The 20,538-nt window shown below is 42.2% G+C and overlaps 1 protein-coding gene across 1 annotated transcript in view; it reads right to left on the reverse strand.

The window, feature by feature from the left end:
- Positions 1-20,538, reverse strand: part of SLC24A3 (solute carrier family 24 member 3) — a 457,276-nt gene that overhangs the window by 121,194 nt on the left and 315,544 nt on the right. The window contains exons 4-6 of the mRNA XM_006922003.2: positions 8,580-8,654; positions 5,199-5,283; positions 4,797-4,900 (exon numbers count right to left, since the gene is read on the reverse strand). Of these exons, the coding sequence (XP_006922065.2) occupies positions 4,797-4,900; positions 5,199-5,283; positions 8,580-8,654 (264 nt within the window). The remainder of the gene's footprint in view (positions 1-4,796; positions 4,901-5,198; positions 5,284-8,579; positions 8,655-20,538) is intronic.

Consider the following 20,538-nt stretch of genomic DNA (forward strand, 5'->3'; position numbering starts at 1 on the left):
GATAGATATTAAAATTTTTTTTGTTAATTCTTGTATTTGGATCATCTGTGGTTTGCTTCTGTTGGTGTTTTTCCTAGGTTATGAGTCCTATTCCTGTCTTTTAACAGATTTTATAAATTATTGCATCCTGGAAATTATGTATAAAAGAAGAGTGAAAGTTGAAGAATAACACTGTTTTTTTCTTTCAAAAATTTCAAGTTCTTCTCTCATTAGTTGGCTAAAATGAGGAGGTGATTATTCGTATTTCAGCAAGGGTTCACCTCTGGCCAGCTCATTCCCCAACCCCAACTCCTAACCCCCTTCCTAGCGAAGGGCTAGTCTCCCAGTTCTCACCAGGATTTGATTATGGACTCCATATAACTCCTTTGGGTTCCTCAATTTTAGGTATCTGGAAAATGCGGGATATAGGGCAGATGGAATGTTTTATTTCCACTTATTAGCCCTACCTACACTTGAGTATTCTCAGCAAATTTGGGGTGGGGTGAAGAGGACTGTGGTATTTAGCAAATTATTATTGTACTTAATAGTCTTTCAGACTCCTATCTCCACCATTGCTGGTAGCTCAATTGGTTTTGCCTCCCTCCAGGAAAGTTCTGGGTCTTGAGCAGCCTTCTGCATTCCCTGCACTCAGGTCTCACAGCTCACTTACTAAAGGATCCTCTCTTTGGAAATCAGTTCATCAAACTTTTCTTGTCTCCATTGTTCTTTGATCGCCCGTAATAAAAATAATTGTATATTATCCAGATTTTTTTGGTGCTCCCATGAAAGCTAAGGTCTTCTGTGTCTTAATTAGATGACGAAAGTGCCTAGAATGGCAGCTGTTATTTTTAATATCAAGGAACAGTTCCTAAATGTAAGATATCCTGGGCTTGAGTGCTTAACAGTCAGCTTGGTACTAATTCTTGTGTTTCAATCAAGGGAATTGGAGAGACTTAGTTTTAAAGGCTTAGTCTTGAGTTTGTAGCGAATGCTCATACCATCTCAACTTTACTATTTCAGGCCCTTCCAATGGTCAGCCCCTCTGTCTTTTTGCTTGGGGGTTTTCTCTGGACCCCCAAATTCACTTTGCCTGTCCCTAACAAACTGGAATGTCAGCGAATTCATGTTTCTCAGGAGCAGTCCTTACCCAACAATTGGTAGAAGTTGGTGGATAAATACCCAACCCTCTTCCCCTCGAGTGAGATAACTTAGAGGACCCATGTTTTACACCATCTTCCAGTTCCCCAGAAGTAAATCTCAGCTGCTCGCAGTGGTAGCTTGTTTGCTAACACACTTTTTTTTGGCTGCCTTTTCTTACCCGTCTTACTTCCCCACTTTCTGGCTGGCATGCCTGGGTGATCCCTTTAGATAAACTACTTGAACTTGGACTCATGGCTTAGATTCTCCTTCTGAGGAAACCCGGTCAAAAGCAGGTTTCAATTCTGATGTGCAACCTCTGGGTGCTTCTCCTGTTTGTGTAAAGGGTTCAGCATGAACAGAAGGGCAAATCCAGCCAAGATTAGATGGACTGAGCCAATGAACGTTGGAGGATGCCAAGAGAGCTGATGCTGAAGCTCTTTATTATAAACTGGAGCCATCTGCCGGCCTATAATAACTAGAATATGAAAGTCTTAATCTGGGATGCAGTTAAACTGTTTACTCTCTGTTTGTGGTTATGTCTTTAAAGCTTAACATGGTAGATTTAAATTCAGAAGTACATTGTTTCACAAAATTGGCATAAATTGGCATCCTTCCTTTGTTGTTATTATTTTTTGTTTTTAAATAAAGAAAACTTGCAGGACCACAGCCTTGTAAATGTCTTATGGGGGGTGCCAAGGAACACTCTAGGAGCCACTTTCTAAGAAGCAATTTCCTTCTTGTCCCATAAAACTCCCCAAAGCACCTTGGGCGAACACCGAAGCGCTGGGTATGTTTGCAAACTGCAAATACAGCAGACATTTAATTACATCGAATTCATCAAAACCCTAATTGAGACAGGAACTCAAACCTTACGACTTAATTACTTTAATTTCATATGGGTAACAGACTTGGTCACGAGCAGCCCTTCATGCTGGAATACATTAGAGAGAAGCCCATGGGCACTCGCTAGTAATTCTTGCAGCCAAATGAAAGTGCAGAGCAACATAAATAACAATACTAAGTAAGACCTGTGATTAAATTTATTAATCAGTTCAATTGCCAATATCCATCCTTTGCTGGAATGTGCTGCTGCACAGGCTCCACTGCCTGGGAGAGCGGCTCAATATGTCAGGCAGCATTCATTACTGATTTTTCTTTTCCTCCCACTGATCAGGCAGCACAGAGGCAAGGACAAGTCCTCTGAGACTGTTCTTCTATTAACATCTCCTTATTTAGACTTTCATTTAGAAGAAGTTTTCCTTGACCTTCCTTTCCGTCGCCACTGGACATCCTGCTGCGGTTCCACTAGTTAGTTAGAAGTTCCGCTAAATGGTTGGTTAAGTTAACTGCTGTGACCTAAGGTGGAATTTGGAGGTGAGACATCCAGGGATCATTGTTCTTCTGAGAGCTGATAATAGTGTCTAAGTTGTTGAACATTTATTGTGTGTGCCAGGTGTTGTTTACTGCTAAACATGTTATATTTCATCCCTCTGGTGATGCTAGGATGTAGGTGCACTTGTATCCACTCTATAGATGAGAAAACTGAGGCTTAAAGAGGTAAAACAATGTCTCCAAGGCTCCACAGCCAGCAAATGGCAGAGTCAGGATTCAAACCAAGGCCAGCCTGATTTCTGGGCCCATGCTTTTTCCAAAACATCATTTTACTCCCTCTGCAGACTTTAAGGGTTCTACAAAGTCCTGAGGAAGAGAGATGGGCAGCTTTGGAACTCTCCAAGTGGGCATAGCACAAGAAAAGACAGAAGGAAGTATTGGCACCCAGAATCATCACGTGGGCTACTTCTAACATCACCATGGTTGCTACTTCCCTCCACAATTGTGGCAGGACTGTGAGAAGAGCTTGGCAAAGACCTTCTAGAGGGATAAAGTGACAGTTACCAGCACTTGTTAAAGTTCAGGAAGCAATTTACCTTTTAAGCAAGTGTTCTACCATGCTAGTGATTAATTGCATTGCTAATAAATTATGAAACACAAATACATTCAAGATGCTTCATATGTAATTAGTTGCTTGGCATCTACTAGACATGTCTCAATCATTTGTGTCATTTCCTTACATTATTTCTCCCTCTTTGGGCTTGCCTTTGCATCAGGCTTCAGGTACAAATGACTAATGAACTAATGACAACACTAATAATGGCCAGGCTAATAATCATACTGCTAATAGTGACAATGTTAATTAAGCGAGTGCTAACAGCAACAAGCTCTTCTGCAGGATGTGAGTGATCATTTCCAACTCAGGCGACAGCCAGGGGAGTGCAAATGGCAGTGAAGGCAAAGATGGAGACTTTTTTGGGTACTAACTACAACTACATTTACAGAAGATCTAAATATTGTGGGTCCATAAGATCTAAAACAAGAGATAATTGACCAAAGAGGTAAAGAAAGAAAATGTTCAGTCTAGCAAGTTGAGCAGACCTCAATAGCCATGTGTGAACACAGCTGTCCCTTCTCAGAAGTGACCATCTACATGTAGGTGCTGGAGCCCACTCCTGATGAGATCGATTTATCCCTCTCTCTGTCACCCATAAGCAACAAACCCACCAGGCTACCCAGACAAATAAATTGGCATGAAGACGATGGAAGTAAAAAAACAGGCAGTGGAGAATAGCAATGGTGTGCCAGAGTGCATCTTGCTTTAGATAGTCTCTAGTCTGAGTTAGAGAGACAGCAGTGTTGGGTGCCCCGGCTGGCTAACTGAAAGACAGAGAGGCCTGGAAAAGGATGTGGGAGAAGGTTCACAGGAGCTTTCTTTAGCTCTTCAAACCAACTAGCCACTTCTCTAAGGATCCTGTAATCCTCCATAGTGAGGGAGCTGTTTAAAACCACCAGGTACCACAATACTGCAAGTGGGCTTTCAGAAGTCACTTCTCCTAGAAGATACTCAGAGTCCTGGGTATTTGGGCAGACAGCTCAATACCACGTTGTTTCTGAATAAAATTCCTGCAAAGAAACTAGGACATGAGAGCTAGCAAAATGGCTGCAAGCCTTGGTTGCTGCTGCAATGCCATGGATTTCTGGAAGCCTCACACTTTGGTGACTTACAGGTATCTTTCCAAGACTTTCCAAACACACACCAGAGTTCATTAAAGACACAGACCCCACGACACTTCCTGGAAGTGGAATAGTCTCCATAGATAAAATTCAGGTAAGCAAAGCCCCTCGTGACCCCAAAAGTAAGGTAAGTGAACATGTAAATAAAATGCTTGATCACTGTAGCTAAAGAAAGATGGGATCTTAAACTGTGACGATGGCAATTTGTTTTTAGCAGAGAAAAATCTGTGTCATTTCTTGCCTCCCCACCTTCTTTTGTTTACTCTATTTCCATTGATGCGAAACTATACCTAAAATTGTTTTAGGTCTTCCAGGTCAGATCAGTAACATCAAAATGAGTGTAACACCTTCAGATTCATGGTCTGCATCTTCAGCTTGAGTAGTTATTTACATGGACCTGGGCGCTCTATAGTCCATCAACACAGAGACCAAATAATGATGCCTGAGAATTTCCAGGTCCAATTGGGCCAGCCTCTGGGGCATGAGGTCCCCCATCATCACTGCCCAAGACCACTGGCCCCCAGGCTGGTTTTGCTCCTGCCAGACCAATCTCTGCCTCACCTCCATGTTGTTCCTCCCCAGGAGCCTTGTTCTACTGTCAGTCTTACCTGCCCAGCGAAGAGCCCGCAGACTCCAATGATGCACAGGATATTGAACACTGCCGAACCCACGATGGTCCCAACTCCCACGTCACCCTTGGTGATGAAGACGCCTGAAACACAGACCCAACATCAACCTGGCTGTTGTGGCTGGTTGCATTCCAAGGTGGGTGCGGGGGAGCTTTTGTGTGTGTTAGGCTGTTCACAGGTTCTACAAGAAATGGTGGAGGATTGGAGAAAGCTTTCTAGTCTGCATTGGGAATACTGTCCCACGGGAGCATTGGTATTGGGTCTGGGACATATCCATGCAATGTAAAAGCATTGCTTTAATAAAATAATAATTAATAACTACCACAGAGCCTTTGTCCTTCAGAGAGGGCAGAACTAAAACGTTCCCAGGTCATCACCTACCTATGACAGATGTGAACAGCTCTGGGGCCGAACTGCCCGCTGCCATGAACGTGGCCCCAGCCACATCTTCACTGAGGTGCAGGCGCTACAGAGGAGCAAGGACAAAGCACAGGTGAGTCGAATTCCCCCCTGGGGACCCTGTGACTCCTAGGTCCCAAGCTTAGTCCTTCCTCCTCCTCTTCCTCCTCCTTCCAGAGCTCGCCCACTCCTGCCCAATCCCCAGGCTGGGCCACAGCTCCTCTCACTGTCTTCCTTGAGGGGCAGGATCAGGGAGAGGGCTGTATGTCCACTCAAGTTCAAGGTTCTTGACAAGATCTAGGGTTCCTCAACCCAAATGACTCCTGGGGCTGTGCAGATAACATGGAATAGTGGAGTGTGTGGTGTCAGGCACAGTGGGCATTCACCACCTTTCTCAAGTCAGCACCACTCAGTTTCCTCTGAGTTGCCAAATATTCTTATTTTTTAATTAAATTTATTGGAGTGACATTGGTTAATAATAGCATTATATAAGTTTCAGGTATATATCTTTATAATACAACATCCGTATACTCTATTGTGTGCCTACCCCCCAAAGTCCAGTTTCCTTTTGTCCAAATATCCTTATTTTTTAAGAGCTGCCAAAATCCACATTTTTATGCAAAATATCCTGATTTTTTTTCCATACCATGCTGATCTCAGGCTAAATTATTCTCTTGGTAACCAGCCTGTGAGCCTTGATTCTAAGAGGCTATAAAGGCTTTGGGAGTTGGGGAAGGTCACCCCCTGAAACCCACTGCCCATCCTCAATGTAGTCTTGAAACCCTGGGGTAGGGAGAGTGAGTGTGAGTAGAGAGTGACAAGGCATCAGCCCTACCAAGATGTTCTACACACGAACTCTCCAGGTCATTCTGTTTGTTGATCCAAAGGTAATTTGCAAGAAGACAAGACGAATACATATTAGAGGCTGGTTAGCATGTTTAGCTTTTCTTCTTTCAGTCATGACTCAGAAAGTAAGCTGCTAGTTGTCAATAAATAGCCAGTTCTCCTGGCGTCCCAGCTAAGAGATCCTGGTCTTGAGTGATATTGTCCTTCTTCTCAATGGCACCAGCAGTTGCACTTCCTTGCTCGGCCATGCAGGGGCAGCATGGCCTCGTCATAGGCCACTGGCTCCACTGACCAGCAATAGGCTGCTGCAGGAGCCCTGATGGAGCATTTTGATCTGGAATCCTGGGGTTCCCTCACTCTCGACTGAACAGCTAAACTTCTCGCAGAGTTCTGCGGAGACCTTAAGACGGAGGTGCTGACACCTCAAGGTGAAAGGTGTGGTTGTGAGGGCATCCTGGCAACTGTCTCACCAGGAGAAGGGAGTCTGTGGGAAGGTCACCTATGGCAGAGCTCACACTGCTTGGGTGGTTCGCCAAGACTTGCCACTTGCTATGAGCTATGAGCCTTGCACTGCCAAGTCCTCTTCAGCTCAGGCTCCATATGGGGCATTAGTAGAGTCCACACCTTGGGATCATCTCCAGTTCCTTCTCTTTCACCCATTCAGTTTGCTTCTTCCTCTATATCTTCTTACATGCCTTCCTCTTTCATCCCTAATTTACTTTGGCTCTGGCAACATTTCACCAGATGCTTAGAATCACCAACCAGGGGTCTTTCTGCAACTGGACTCCTTCCATCTACCAGATAATAGTTGTCAAAAGCCTTCCCAGCTCCCACCTGAGCACTGAATAACTCCTAACACCCCAGCCTGGTATTCCTCAGGCTTCCCGCAAGCCCCGGGTTCCCCTGCTCGGTTCTAGGGCTCAGAGTCTTCTGCTCAAATACCATTCCTTGAAATGCATTGCCCTTGAGACCCTCCCTCCAAGGGCTGTTCCAGTCCTGCCCCTACATGAGCCCTTCCTTGATTCCCTGGATGAATCAATCTCTACCTTCTCTTTTCTCTCTCTGCACTTCCCAATTTCCTGGCATTTCATCCAGCCCCTTGTGTATATCACTTGGGAGCTGCTGTGCACCCTACAGCAAGGACCAGTTTGCATTTCTTCTTGTCTCCCACCCAAGGGGATGTGCTTGCAGGTTCTATGGATTTCCTCAGTTGAGTAGAACACATTCTGACAATTGTATGTACATTTCTAGAACAGGGTCTTTGCTATTTAAAAAAAAGTTGTGTGGAAAAGAGAGAGAGAGTAGTTTGCTGAAGAATAAAGTACCAAGCAGTGGCATTTTAGAGATCACAAATGACCCCACTTACAGGGGCTTTGGTGCTTTCTCCTCTTCCACATAAGGCTCCCTGTTCTTAAGTTACATCTCTTTGGACAAAAGGACTTCAGCATCTGCCCACTGTCCATCTCAGATACCACCTCACTCCTTCCTCCTCGTTCTCCCACTTATAAAAGAACCCACTCCTGAGGCCTCTCTAGGGTTACTATGCAATCATTCTCTTTTATTAAGTATACAAAACTAACGGACTTTCAGAATATAGAAGAAACTGCTTAAGTTAGTAGTTCTTAAAGTGTGGTTTCAGACCAGCAGCTTTAGAAGCACCTGGGGACTTATTAGAAATGCAACTTCTGTCCCCTGCTGGCCCCCAAGATCTAATGAATCAGACACTTGCAGGGAGCGGAGGGAGTAAATGGAGAGAGGACAAAGTTTGAGGACAACATAGAGAAACTTGAGTTCCAGATGGGAGGTGTGTCTGGAAGAGATCCCTTCTGGAAAGGGATTCTGAATTAAAAATAAAATAGAAAGCTTCCACATAAAGAAAACTAAATCTCAAAACAGACAAAGATAAAAGAGGCAAGAGAATGAAAGAGTTCTAGATATGCTGAATATTTTCTGATGAAAGGGATTTAACTTGGTATTCAGCCTGGCATCACTGGGCTGATTTCGAACAGAGTCCCTTTCCTGGTCTCTGTGGCCAATTCTTTCATCTTCTTGCCTTTCAGCCCTCTGCTTGGAGCATTTCTGTACATATGCAGAGAGAAAGGGTAATAGAGACGTGTGACTGAAGATTTCTCACTCTACAAGAACTTCATAAATCACCAAAGGAGAGTTACAGGAGCAAAAGGGAATGGAGGAAAGGAAGATGGAGAAAGTGATAGGGAGAAAGGAAGAGCAGGATTTAAAAGAGGAACGAAAATTAGAAGCAGAACACAAATAGCACCATGAGTTTTGGCCAAATAGAGCAAGGAGAGTTGGGTTTGTGGCTTAAAGCCTGACTATGGGTGTCCTGAAATTCTAAGAAGATTGATGGAGCTTTTGTGCTAATATAGCCCCTCACTCTGGAGCATGCTGAGGCCTGGCATTCCCATCCTAGGTGCATGGAGGGCTCCCCAGGACCTTGATGGAGATGGCTAGAGCAGTAGTGCCCAGCTCAGACATGCTGAGAATCAAGGCACGTACCTCACAGATCTTTTCCAAAGAGGGGACGAAGAAGTCATCACACACAATGGCCAGCGCGTAGAACATGTACATGGCCTGGAAGAGAGGAGAGGAGAAGGGATTAAATTGGAGAAGGGATTAACTCAGGGTCAGAGCAGAGCCACAGGCTGAGGGTCTGGCCACACACTGTTTTCATAACATCCTCTGTCATTACAAATTCAACATCTTACTCAGAGTAAGAACAAAGTCTTTGCAATGCCTAAGAGGTAGTATGTGATCTCACCTCTCTTCTCTGACCTTATGGCCTACCACTCTCTTCCTAGTCCACCTTCTTGTTCCACAAACATTCCATGGATGCCCACCTCATAGTCTTTGCACTTGCTGTTTCCGCTGTCAGGAACACATTCTCCCCAGATCACCTTGGCTCACTCTGTCATGCTTCAGGTCTCTGGTTCAATGTCAACCTAAGCAAGAGGCCTTGGACTCTCCTTCCTCTCATTTCCCCCTATCCTCCTATTCTGCTTTGTTTTTCTTGACATATTATGTGTGAAATTAATTTGTTTGTTGTCTGTTTTCTCTACTAGAGGTCCATGTGGTTATGAACTATATCTAACTCATTTATCCCCAGTACTCAGTGCAGGGCTGGGAACATAATAAGTACTCAATAAATACATGTGCAGTGAAGGAATAAATAAATGAATACTTCCAAGTGAGTTTCCCTCTCTTCTTTTCTGCAAGGCAGCCTTTGCATTCTTGCTTCCACATCTTTCGTCAGCTATGACCAGGATATCCCCTAGAATTCTATTTTTTGGCCATAAATCACCTTATTCAATTCCGTATTTCCTTCATAACTAATGAAATTTTATTTGAAGGAATTCTATTTTTTGGTCATAAATCACCTCTTCACCTTATTCAATTTCGTATTTCCTTCATAACTAATGAAATTTTATTTGAATTTCATTGTTGGTTGGCCACACAGCATCCATCCTCCAGTCCTTCTAATAGGACCCCAGTTTCATTCAAATATCCATAATACCCCACCTTTTCCTCCACGAGTAGTAATCCCTAGTGATGGCTCTTGGTTCAGGGGTGGGCACATGACCTAGACTGTCCTAATCAATGGCAGGAAAGGCTTTATAGTCCTTGCCAGAGGGAGCTGTTTTGCACCCTCAAGTGCTGGTTGTGGACAAGGAGGCTGGGAGCCCTGATTGCAGTTAGTAGCCATATTGAAGAAAATCAGATTAGGGGTGAAGTTGACCCTCAGTCAACTTAATGACATCACTGAGCCATTGATCATGTGGTGCTAGAGCCCACCCTGCCTCTGGACTTCATAACATATCATACTGGCAAACAGACCAGTTCGATTTGGAGTTTCCCTGTTACTTGCAGCCCAAAGCATCTAATGGATGTGGTTGCTCATCCTTCAAGTTCCAGCATCCTCTTTCATTTTTCATCATCTATTTCACTTTTTCACCATCTAGTATCTTTTCTTTTTGAGAATTGCTCCATGGGAAAGGCCTTCAGTTACACACTGCCTACTTCCCTCACTACAGGGAGCAGGCATATGACTCAGGCTAGCCACCAGAATATCTCCATCCCTTCACACAGTGGTGGGTAGGCAAAAGGTCTGCAAGGGGCCAAGCAGGGATTAACAAATAATCTGGGAGAAAGAAGTTCTCTTCTTATGAAATATAAATACCACCTGAGTATGGAGCTACTGGAGGCAGCTGCCACATAGAGAGAACTTGCCTGAGAATGCAGCTCACACAGTAAGAAGCTGGACCAAGAGATGGGACAGGAATACACACACACACACACACACACACACACACACACACACACACACACACAGTGATGCCCAATGACCCATGTGAACTCTGGACCCAGCTCAGTCTGAAACCAAAGTATGCTTTCCAATTTTATGAGCCAATAATACGCCTTTTATACTTAAACTGATTTGAGTTGAGTTTCTATCACTTACGACTGTCCTTTATGAAGCCTTATGTAGCAAGCCAAGCATGAAATGGTCTCTGGCCTTTGACTTGGGTGGCACACTAATTTAGACATCACCCCCCTTATAAATGTATTTTCTTTTTTCACATGTACATGCTTCATCTCTTCAACTAGATTGTAAGATTCTGAAGTACATTATAACACTTGATTCTGTGAAAATATCAGACAAGTGCATAAAAACATATGCATCAGGAATATTCTTTCCAAAATGCTGACTATACTACATTATCAAAACCTAAATAAATATACCGTTGGGGATAGGTTATATAAAATATAATTCATGATTCAATAAAATACTGTTAAAAGAGATTATGTAAATCAACATTTAGTGACAAGGAAAGGCATTTTACATTACATTGCTAAATGAAAGGTGTTATAAAATAGTGTGTGCAATCTCTTTTATGTTAAATTATCTCTGTATAAGAATGCATACATATATACACTTAAATAAGTGTATCTGCATATGAGTTTGTAAGGCCTTAAATCAAAGTAGTTTCTCCCTTGGTTAGTGTGACTCCACCTGTATTTTATAATTCCTATCCATATTTTCTGATTCGTCAACCTTAAATTTTCATTTCTTGTGTGATTTTTGTAGGTGGTGGGAGATTGAAGAGGTAGCAACTCTGTCTTACACTTTTCTACTCTCAAGGAGCCTGGCACATGAGAAATCTTAAAAATAACTTTCTATTTATTAGTCTGTTCATAATCTGTATAAAATTATTTGCATGTGAGGTGTTTTATTTTTGAAAATGTCAATTAAAAAATTAATACTGTAGATGAGTCAGAATATACATTCCCAAATTATAGTAGACTCAAAGCCTCTTTTGTAGAATGACTTGGCTGATTCGATGATATGCAGGCTTTATCATGATCTTTGAAAGAACAGCCAAGTGCAGTCATTAGAATACAGAGTTGTACACTTGTGGATTAACCAAGATCTAAATAAGCTGTCCGTAGCTGACAAACTCAACTCACTGAAACAGTCAATGCTGCTTAGAAGTCCATCTCTCCAAGACTATGTTCCAATATTACATATTGATCCCATTTTGAGGCAAGAAGCTCCATCTGACACATTATAATATCAACGCTTGGACTGGGACAAGAAATGAACAGATCTTCTGTGGTTTCAAGGCTGATGGCTACTAAGAGCCACATTAGTTCCTGTGCACAAGGCAGCTTGAGTCAGGGATGCCCACTGTCAATCAGACACCTTGTGAACGCACCTCTGGACACCTTGAGGGGCCTGTCAAGTGACGGGACTCCTTTCTACTTCCTGGCATCTGAGGGCAGTTCTGCCACTTTGCTTGCCAAAAACTCTCTGCCATGTTACCCGCTGGAAATCAGATTTCCACCAGAAAAACAAACAAAACAGAACAAGATATTGATGAGGGGACAAATACCTTGTTCTGCTTGTTTTGGGGACTGTGCATGTGGTGGTGGTTTGGGGGGGAAGAGGGGAGCTAAGGAAACTAATTTGGCTCAATTTTGCTATGAACCTAAAATTGTTCTAAAAAGAAGTCTACTACTATTAATAAAACAAACAAACAAACAAAAACACAGAACCAAAACAAATGTACCAAGTCAAACTTTAATATGCACAGGAAAAAAAAAAGATGCTGAAAACTTACTGGTATTGCTGGTACCATCAAAACAACTGGCCCAAATATTTTAGAGAATGAAGCTTTTTTGCATTAGTTTGACCGTTCCTAGATTTCCAAAGGATATAATATTATTGATGATGATGATAATAAGAATGATAATAACGATAATAATATTAATAATATATGCCACAATTTGTTGGGCCAGGAATTCGGGCATGCTCTAGGTACCTTACAAAGATAATCTCACTTAATTCTCTCAACTCCTGTGAGAGGCATGGAGTTACTGGCCTCATTTCTCAGATCACTCAGCGAGTGTAGTAATTTATTGAAGGTCACATGGCTAGCAAATTGCAGGGCCTGCATTTGACCCTATAACTCTCTCCGAGTCTTCACACGGAGTCTAGCTGCCTCCCCACACAGAGGTCATTTCCGATTCACCACCCAATCACCACTTTCTATTTTCAGCTCACCTACAAATAAGCTGTCTTCCCTAATCACGCCAAGGGAGGGACAGTTTCAGAATCCCACCCATTCACTTTTGGGGGCAGCTGGTCAGAGCCATTGATGTTCTCTTCTTTTATATTATTATTATATTTTAACTTTATAAGTTTTATTTTGATTGCATACTCACATACAAACATGCCACTTACACAAATGTATAAATGTGCTCAACAGGACCCTGAGTAAACCCTAGCTACCTCTTTCTTTTTAGTGGTTCCCTATTTTCCTCTATAAACACTGCTGCAATGAAAATCTTTAAACATACATCCTTTTCCATTTCTAGGATAAATTTTGAGATCTGGAATTGTTGGGTGATGTTCTTTTAAAAATATTATTATTTTTACAAGGTGCACTACAAAATGTAAGACAGATTTGAAGTCTCAAGAATGCTTGAGCTGGCCCCACATTTGAGACAGTCCAAATGTGCCATAATGCACCCTGGAGTCTGAGCCAGTGGTGGCTATAGCAAACAGAATAAGCAAATGTGGGGCACGTTCTAGAAATGATGAGTGAGGGGTATCTGGAGAAGAGAGGTGGGGGTCTATTTGAGCTTAAGCTCAAGGCTCATGACCACAGAGACTCTTGTTCCCTGAGAACTTACCAGGGGCCTTGGTGTGGGAATCTGTACTTTGGTGTGGATCATGTGCTGCCACATTTTATGTTCGTTTACCTGACCTCCTTTCTCTGGAAGGGCAGCAGCTTGCACAGAACAAGGGCCCTGTTTATATGAGGTGAATGGATTACGAGATTGGTGCTCACAGAGTAGCTGGTGTCACCTTTGAAGCAGTCAAGGTAAATGACTGAGTAGCATTGACTGGCATAGCAGTTGCTGAATGAGAGGCAGTGGAGCCTTGGAGGAAGCCCAGGATGGGTTAGAGACCTTGCATCAAATCCTGGACTTGGTACTTCCAAGTTCGTGGCCTTAAGCAACTCTCCTTACTTTACTGAGCCTTCAACTTGAGACCAATTACACCATGCTCTCAAGTCAGCTTACGAGGCTGTAGTGGGGAGTAAATGGAAACAAATGAACTAAGGGGTTTGGACACAGCAAAGCACCTCACACAGCAACAATATCCTGAGCACGTGTACTGGCTAGCCTGCTGGAGACATGTAGAACAGAGCCGAGTCACTCCTGTTGTCCTAGCTGAGGCTGTCAGGGATCAGTTGACAAGCAGCTAACCCCTAGACATGGGTGAGTCCAGCTGCGACTGGCCAAGTTCAATCTGGTTCAGCTGAACCTCAAAGACCTATGAGCTAAATTAGTGTCTAATGTACCACTGAGGTTTTGAGGCTATTAGTTACACAGCATTATTTTGGCAATAGGTAACAGATATAGCCAAGGTGATAAAAAGAGCCATATTGAAAACAACAATAATGAGAAGTAACTTCTAAGAAAGCAGACTTTCTGTTATGGGTGACAATATACTTGGCTTTTCTAGTATCCCCGGAACTAGCCATGGCCATGTGATTCAGTTTTGGCCAGTGAGAATAAGAGACAGATCCAACTAAAGTCATCCTTTCTTCCTGCCTAGAACTTGGGTGTGATGTCTGAAATGGCAGCAGCCATTGTATAACCATGAGACAAGAAGCATGAATATATACACCAACATGCTAACGGTGGCAGAACCCTGAGGATGCCATTCACCAGCTAGCTGATCTAATGCCAGAAACCATTTCTCTCAGTACTTCTTATTATGTGAAAAAATGAATGCTCTCTTTGCTTTCATCGTCATTAGTCAGGATTTCTGTACTTACAGTCACAGTCATGTTCCTTCCTAACTGATATGGGGCACCGAAGATTTTCAGTCTACTGGGCAAAGGTGGTGAAGGAAATCAGAGAAGTCTTCACAGAGGAAGTGGCTATTGAACTGGTTTTGAAAGATAAATACTATCTCATCAGGCAATTGCAAAGGTTGACTGGGACTAATAGAACTAGAGAACTTCAGCGAAAGTAGTTAAACTAAAAAATAGCTAAGGTAACAGGACATTATTGTGGCCTGTGGCTTAATGGAGGTGAACAGGCTTTAGATGAAATGTCGATATACAGAAGGGCTTCTGAATTGTGAGGGCAAATGTACCTGAACAGCATGACATTAACTCCGCTGTTTTATGTGGCATCTCCAGTCAGCGGTTTTCACAGACAATTTCCTTTTACTACATCATCTGCACTCGTGTTGCTCTGTCTTCAATTTCAATGAAGGTGGTGCCAAAGAAGCAATTCCTAGGGAAGATCTATAGAACTCTGGCCTTGGTGGAAATTGTTCTACTTCTCCCAGGGAATATGGCTTGAATTATAACCAGAAATAGTCTTTCTTACTCCTTCCTTGTCTTTTTCATAGTTTTAAGTGATCATATATGATTAGACTTAAAAGTTATTTCTTTTAAAGTAATTCTCACTCATTATGCACTCTGTATCTAACGATTCCACGATGCCATGATAAGACTGAATAACTGAACCACTCTCAGGTTCTGTAGTAACAGACATTGTTCTCCTGGAAGCACTCACCATCTCGAGTGACTACAGACAAACACTGAGCTTCACAGCTGGGCTAGGGTTCTGAACAAGAGGTTGTGGTTGGGGGTGGGTTGCAGGGAAGAGGAATGTGGCAGATGACTATGGGTACTCCTGGTCCTACCATATTCTTCAGTCCTTTTAAATTCAGAGAGCCCCACTGTGTTTCAAATGTCAGAATCTGCCTCCATTTGTTTGAAGGTTTTTAATTTAACCTTCCACAAAGTAATCAAGAAGTGCTGGGGCATTACTTCCCTGGGAGTCCTCAAGCAATGACTGATGGGAACTGGTATATGAGTACCCAGCTTCCTTACCCCCTGAGTGGATAACTCTGTACTATCTCCCTGGGTCCCCACTGAATTAAGCTTCAGGTATCCACAGTGTTGCAAGCTCAATCACATACCCTTTTTTTAAAAATTTTTTTTGCAATTTTTCCTTCTTGGTCTCACTTCCTCCCTGCTACTGATGTTTCCCTCTACTGCAAAATGACCACTTACATTCCTTATCTTAGGGTCTCCTTCTGGGAGAGCCCAGATTGAAATAAGAGGGGAGTCAGTTAAGGAAGACTGTGGAGGAAATGTAATACACTTTGAAATTGAGACGGGCCACTTGCAGAAACAACTGTTTTCCGAAAGTCTAGGAGAATTCTCTTAGTCCTCCCCCGCCCATGGTCATGGTGTCACTTCTAATTGAAATATTTCTCTTGTAGGGACTCAAATACTGAAGGAAATGAGTATGTTAATGAACCTGCTCATTAGCATTAATCCTATAATTATGTCACTTGAAACTAGTTTCATGATACCCATATGAGGCCTATGGCTGATCACTGTTCCTGGAGGTCACCACATTGGGTTTCTGTTTTGAAGCCTTGAGAATGAGAGATTTGCCTTCTCTGGAGAAATAGTTCAGTGGGGGAAGAATGCTTCATTGGTTGACAGTTTATCTAGAAAATGAGAGTGATACTTGCTACTTCCCTCTCAATATTCACTAAAGGAAGGTTCTGGGGACAGGTTTATGTAGCTGGGTTGATGCCAAAGTGAGCTTCATTGTGTTCCGGGCATACATAGTCTCCACCGACCCTCACAACAGCTGCAGGACAGGTCACTGGGCTTAATCTAGCCTCATAGGTGGAACCAAGTTCAGTAACTTGCCTTGGATCACACAGCTAGTATATGGTAGAGGCAGGATTTGAACCCAGGTGACCTGCCTCCTGAGTCCATACTCCTAACCATCACACCACACACCAGCTCAGGAAGAGGACTGTCTGCACTCTATTTGAAGAGCATCTACTCTCTGCTAGGCCCCAGATCCCCATCTACAGAGATCTCCTGTGAGACTAGGGCCCTTGACCTGAGGTCTCTGAACCCTGAATACCTCAAGGAGTACTTAGAAAGACTTCAGAAATATGTTAATTTGTATGGGAATAAACTGCATCTTTGTTTTCACTAACCACTAAGCGGATTCAGCATTTCCTTCCACTATGAATATATGCAATAAACCACAGGAGTATTGGCAAGACTTGGGAATGTGTTCCCAATGGAAAGCACAGACTTTTACATCACATTATCAGTGTTGTAGAGACCTCATGTATGTGCATCACAACTTCAGAAATAGGTACGTATGAGATCTAACACTAGATCTTGTATTTAATGTATTAAAAACACAAATTCCAAGGCACTTTCCACATGTAGTACATCCTGGTGAAGTGGCTCCAGCAGCCCAAGATAATACTTTGAAGGTCACAGGGGTGATCCATGAGAGAACCAAAGCACATGAAACTGTTGAATAGGCACACAAACTAGTAAGGAGGATTCAGATTGATCTGATGGAGAACCAACGTGTCTGCTAAATATGTAAGCAGAACATTTGGTATTAAAGCTGAACAGAACTATTCACTAGATTCTATGTGAGCTTAGAGGAAGGACACCTAACCTACAGAGGGGAGGATATGGTAAGACTATATGGAGGAGTTTATGCTTATATCATGTCTAAGAAAATGAACAGGCATTAGACAAACAAAGAAGTCAGGAAAAAACTGACTAGACAAGAAAACATCAAGAATAAAAGCATAGTGTCATAAATTAAAATGGTTTGTGCTGAAAACTACAAATTATTTACTATTGCTGGACTGTAAATTGTGGGTGAGAAAGAAGGGACAGATGAGGCTGCAGAAATATACAAATATGTATATAAAAAAAGAGGCTCTTTTATTCCAGGCTGAGATATTTGGATGCATAAATAAAGACTATCTTGAACAGGAGTCGCTGTTGACTCCACTAGATGAAACTTATGATGATGGTGATGATGGTTGTAATGGTGATGATGATGATGGTGATGGTAGTGATTGTGATGTAATGATGGAGATGATGATGATGATGGTGATGGTAACGGTCACGGTGGTAGTGACAGTGACTATGATGTGATGATGATTGGGACAATAATGATAATGTCATGATGATCAGGATGGTGAGGGTGATGGTGTGGTGATAACTATTTGATGCTATGATGATGATGGTGGTGGCAATGATAGTGATTGATTGTGATGTGATAATGATAGAGATAATAATGATGGTGATGATGAGACAGAGAATGGTGGTGATAATTATGACCACTGACATTTATTGAATATGACCATGGGCCTAGAATTTTAAAGTTTTTCTTAGTCTTAAAACTTAAAACTTTAAAGTCTTAAAGTTTTTCTCTCAACTATACCCTGAGGTGGGTACTACTGGTATCACCATTTTTCGGTCAAAAAAAAAAGAGGCCAAAAAAACTGAGGCAGAGAGAATATAATCCCAAGGTCAGAGAGCAAGTACATGACTGAAACTGGACTTCAACCCCATTTGCATGACTCCAATATAAGCCAGAACTCATGACTAACTCTAACTCTCTAACTGCTTTTAGCAGCAAGAGAAGTGGTCTGAAGGCTTAGAATGATCACTAGCTTGAAATTTTCTCATGACTTCATTCTTCCTTAAATTGATTCTTTCCTGTCTTCTTCACCCACTCCTCAATGATATCCTTTACCTCTCCCCTCTCTACTAAACCCTAGTGACACACTCTGTGGGAGTTCTCAAAATCACATGTAATGACAGGCTGACAACCGGCTTATTTGCCAATACTGCCCTTTCCTTCTCAGGCTTGTTTTAGAAAATGAGGACAATGACTTCAACCCTAGAGATATATTGTAAATATTAGAGAATTAAATTTCCTGGAGGACTTTGAAATTTACTCACCTATCTCTAAGATGGTGGAACTCTTCACTTCAAGGTCGGTGAGAAAGCTGCTTCCTGCCTCAAAGTTTTTATTAGCAACCTGAGCTGAGCCTTTCTGAGGAAAACCAAGCAGGGTGGGAATTTTCATGCCAGAGTTAGAGCTAAGCTTATTGCACAATACAATGCCTTTGAAAGACACCAGGCTGGTTAGTTATCAAGATATTTGCATTCTTGCCTTTCTGTCATTTTCTTGTTATTCTCTCTCCAAACACAGTCTTGGGAGCTGGTGGGCACCAAAGCTGCCAGATAACATCTAACTGAAGAACTGCTAGCCAATCATGGACCAGCATGGAGGACTTCCAAAAACAGAATCAGCTTGAGACACGGGCACTCCAGGCAGGCTCATAATCTGGCACTTCTTCAAACCCATGTTCTTTAAATATTTATTCAATATTTATTTAGTGAAGGATGGAGAAGAAAACTAATCTTCTATTAATAAAAAATGTATATAGAAATTAAGCCTCTTACTAATTCATTTCCACTGGTGCAAGCATAGTCAATATTCTGAAAAATATTCTGCAAAATCTTCCCTCATTTTTCTGTAATTGTTATTCTCTTTCAAGTTTATCTTGTAAAAAGAATTTCTCCAAAATAGGCAATTTCTTTTTGGTGAATGCAAAGTTTTAATACTTAATAATTACATAGTGAAACATTTCATTCGATGTTGGTGAATACTAAGCATTGTTTTAAATTTAAAATTTCAGCTAGTGAGATGATGCGAGCACTTACAAAGTACATGTAATAGAAATAGGCTGGATGTAGCAAAAAGCAGGAAGATTTTTTAAATTTCTACTTTAGGTAGCTATTTACATCAGGTGGAAGGGATCAATTTAGGTGTCTTTAGTTGTGTCATATGGAAACCCAAGTTAAGTGGCACCATCTTTCCCATTTATTATACTTATGTTTTAGTGCTCCTGGTAGATAGGCTTCTTGAGAAGTTGCACAGATGGCCACCCCACAATCTAGCTTTAGGTACCCAGTTGAGAGCCATGCCAACTTTACCAAGTTTGGACCACTTCCTTAACTGTATGTCTTTATTGTGTCCTATTACCAGAACTAACTCAGTATCACAGGATGTGTTCCTGGAGTAGAATGTGATTTATCCTTAGTGGTTAAGGGCTATACTGAGTCATCCAGGGCCCACAAACTAATCCTGCTTGTGACTGGTGTGGAAGACTAAAGGCTGGATGACTATGGGTAGGGTTCCAATCTGGGGCTGTATATATAAATAAACAAAGCCAACAGGCTTGTGTGGGGCTTAATTCTGACTTTCATTTTATTGCTTAAGATCTCGTGTAGCTAACAAAGCCAGACCAAAGCTTCATATTACAGTATTTCCAACTTCACACTTCAATGACAATCCGTTTAAATAATTAGCAGATGATTACTATAGACTTTTAACTAGGAGGTTCAAAGCCTCTCTTGCCAGACAATTAGTTTAGCTGGGCCCATGGGCTCTTTCTCCACTGGTTGATGTAGGCTGGCTTGATGCTCAGGGGTATTCCAAGGAATCCTTTGTACCTGGACAACAGTACAAATGACTGCTAGACTTGGGATGACCTTCTTGTCTTCTGTTCACCCGGTGTGCCCTTAGGAAGCAATTAGAGCCCATGACAAAGATGCTCTTAGACTATTCTACTAAAAATCCTTCATTTTTGGATAATAAGGAGGACTGACTTTTGCTGCAGTTTGTAGATGCTGACACCAATGTTAGGAGCTGTGGCTCTAAGGCAGAGAGCTAAAATTTAATCATGCTTTCACTTACTTCCCCAAGGGCTCAGAAAGAGCAAGAAGCTGAGTTGCAAACAAGAACCTAGGAGATGATCTAAAGGCATGGGGGTAAAACATGCTGAAGCAAAAGGGAAATAAACTCCCTTGAAGTTATAAAGGGACTGGAGAACAGTGGTATCTTTGAGTTTCTGCAGTTCGCTTCTGCAACTTATAACAGAGTGGAAGAAATTTGCCAGCTGGTTACTCCTGCTCTCCCCCAGTGTAAATAAGTTGGTGGAGGTAGAAATGATGTATGGTTTCAAAGCAGGAATCATATATCCTGGGTCTTTAGCTGTGTGACCCAATGT

Source organism: Pteropus alecto, unplaced genomic scaffold (assembly GCF_000325575.1).
Source record: "Pteropus alecto unplaced genomic scaffold, ASM32557v1 scaffold45, whole genome shotgun sequence".
Lineage (NCBI taxonomy): Eukaryota > Metazoa > Chordata > Mammalia > Chiroptera > Pteropodidae > Pteropus > Pteropus alecto.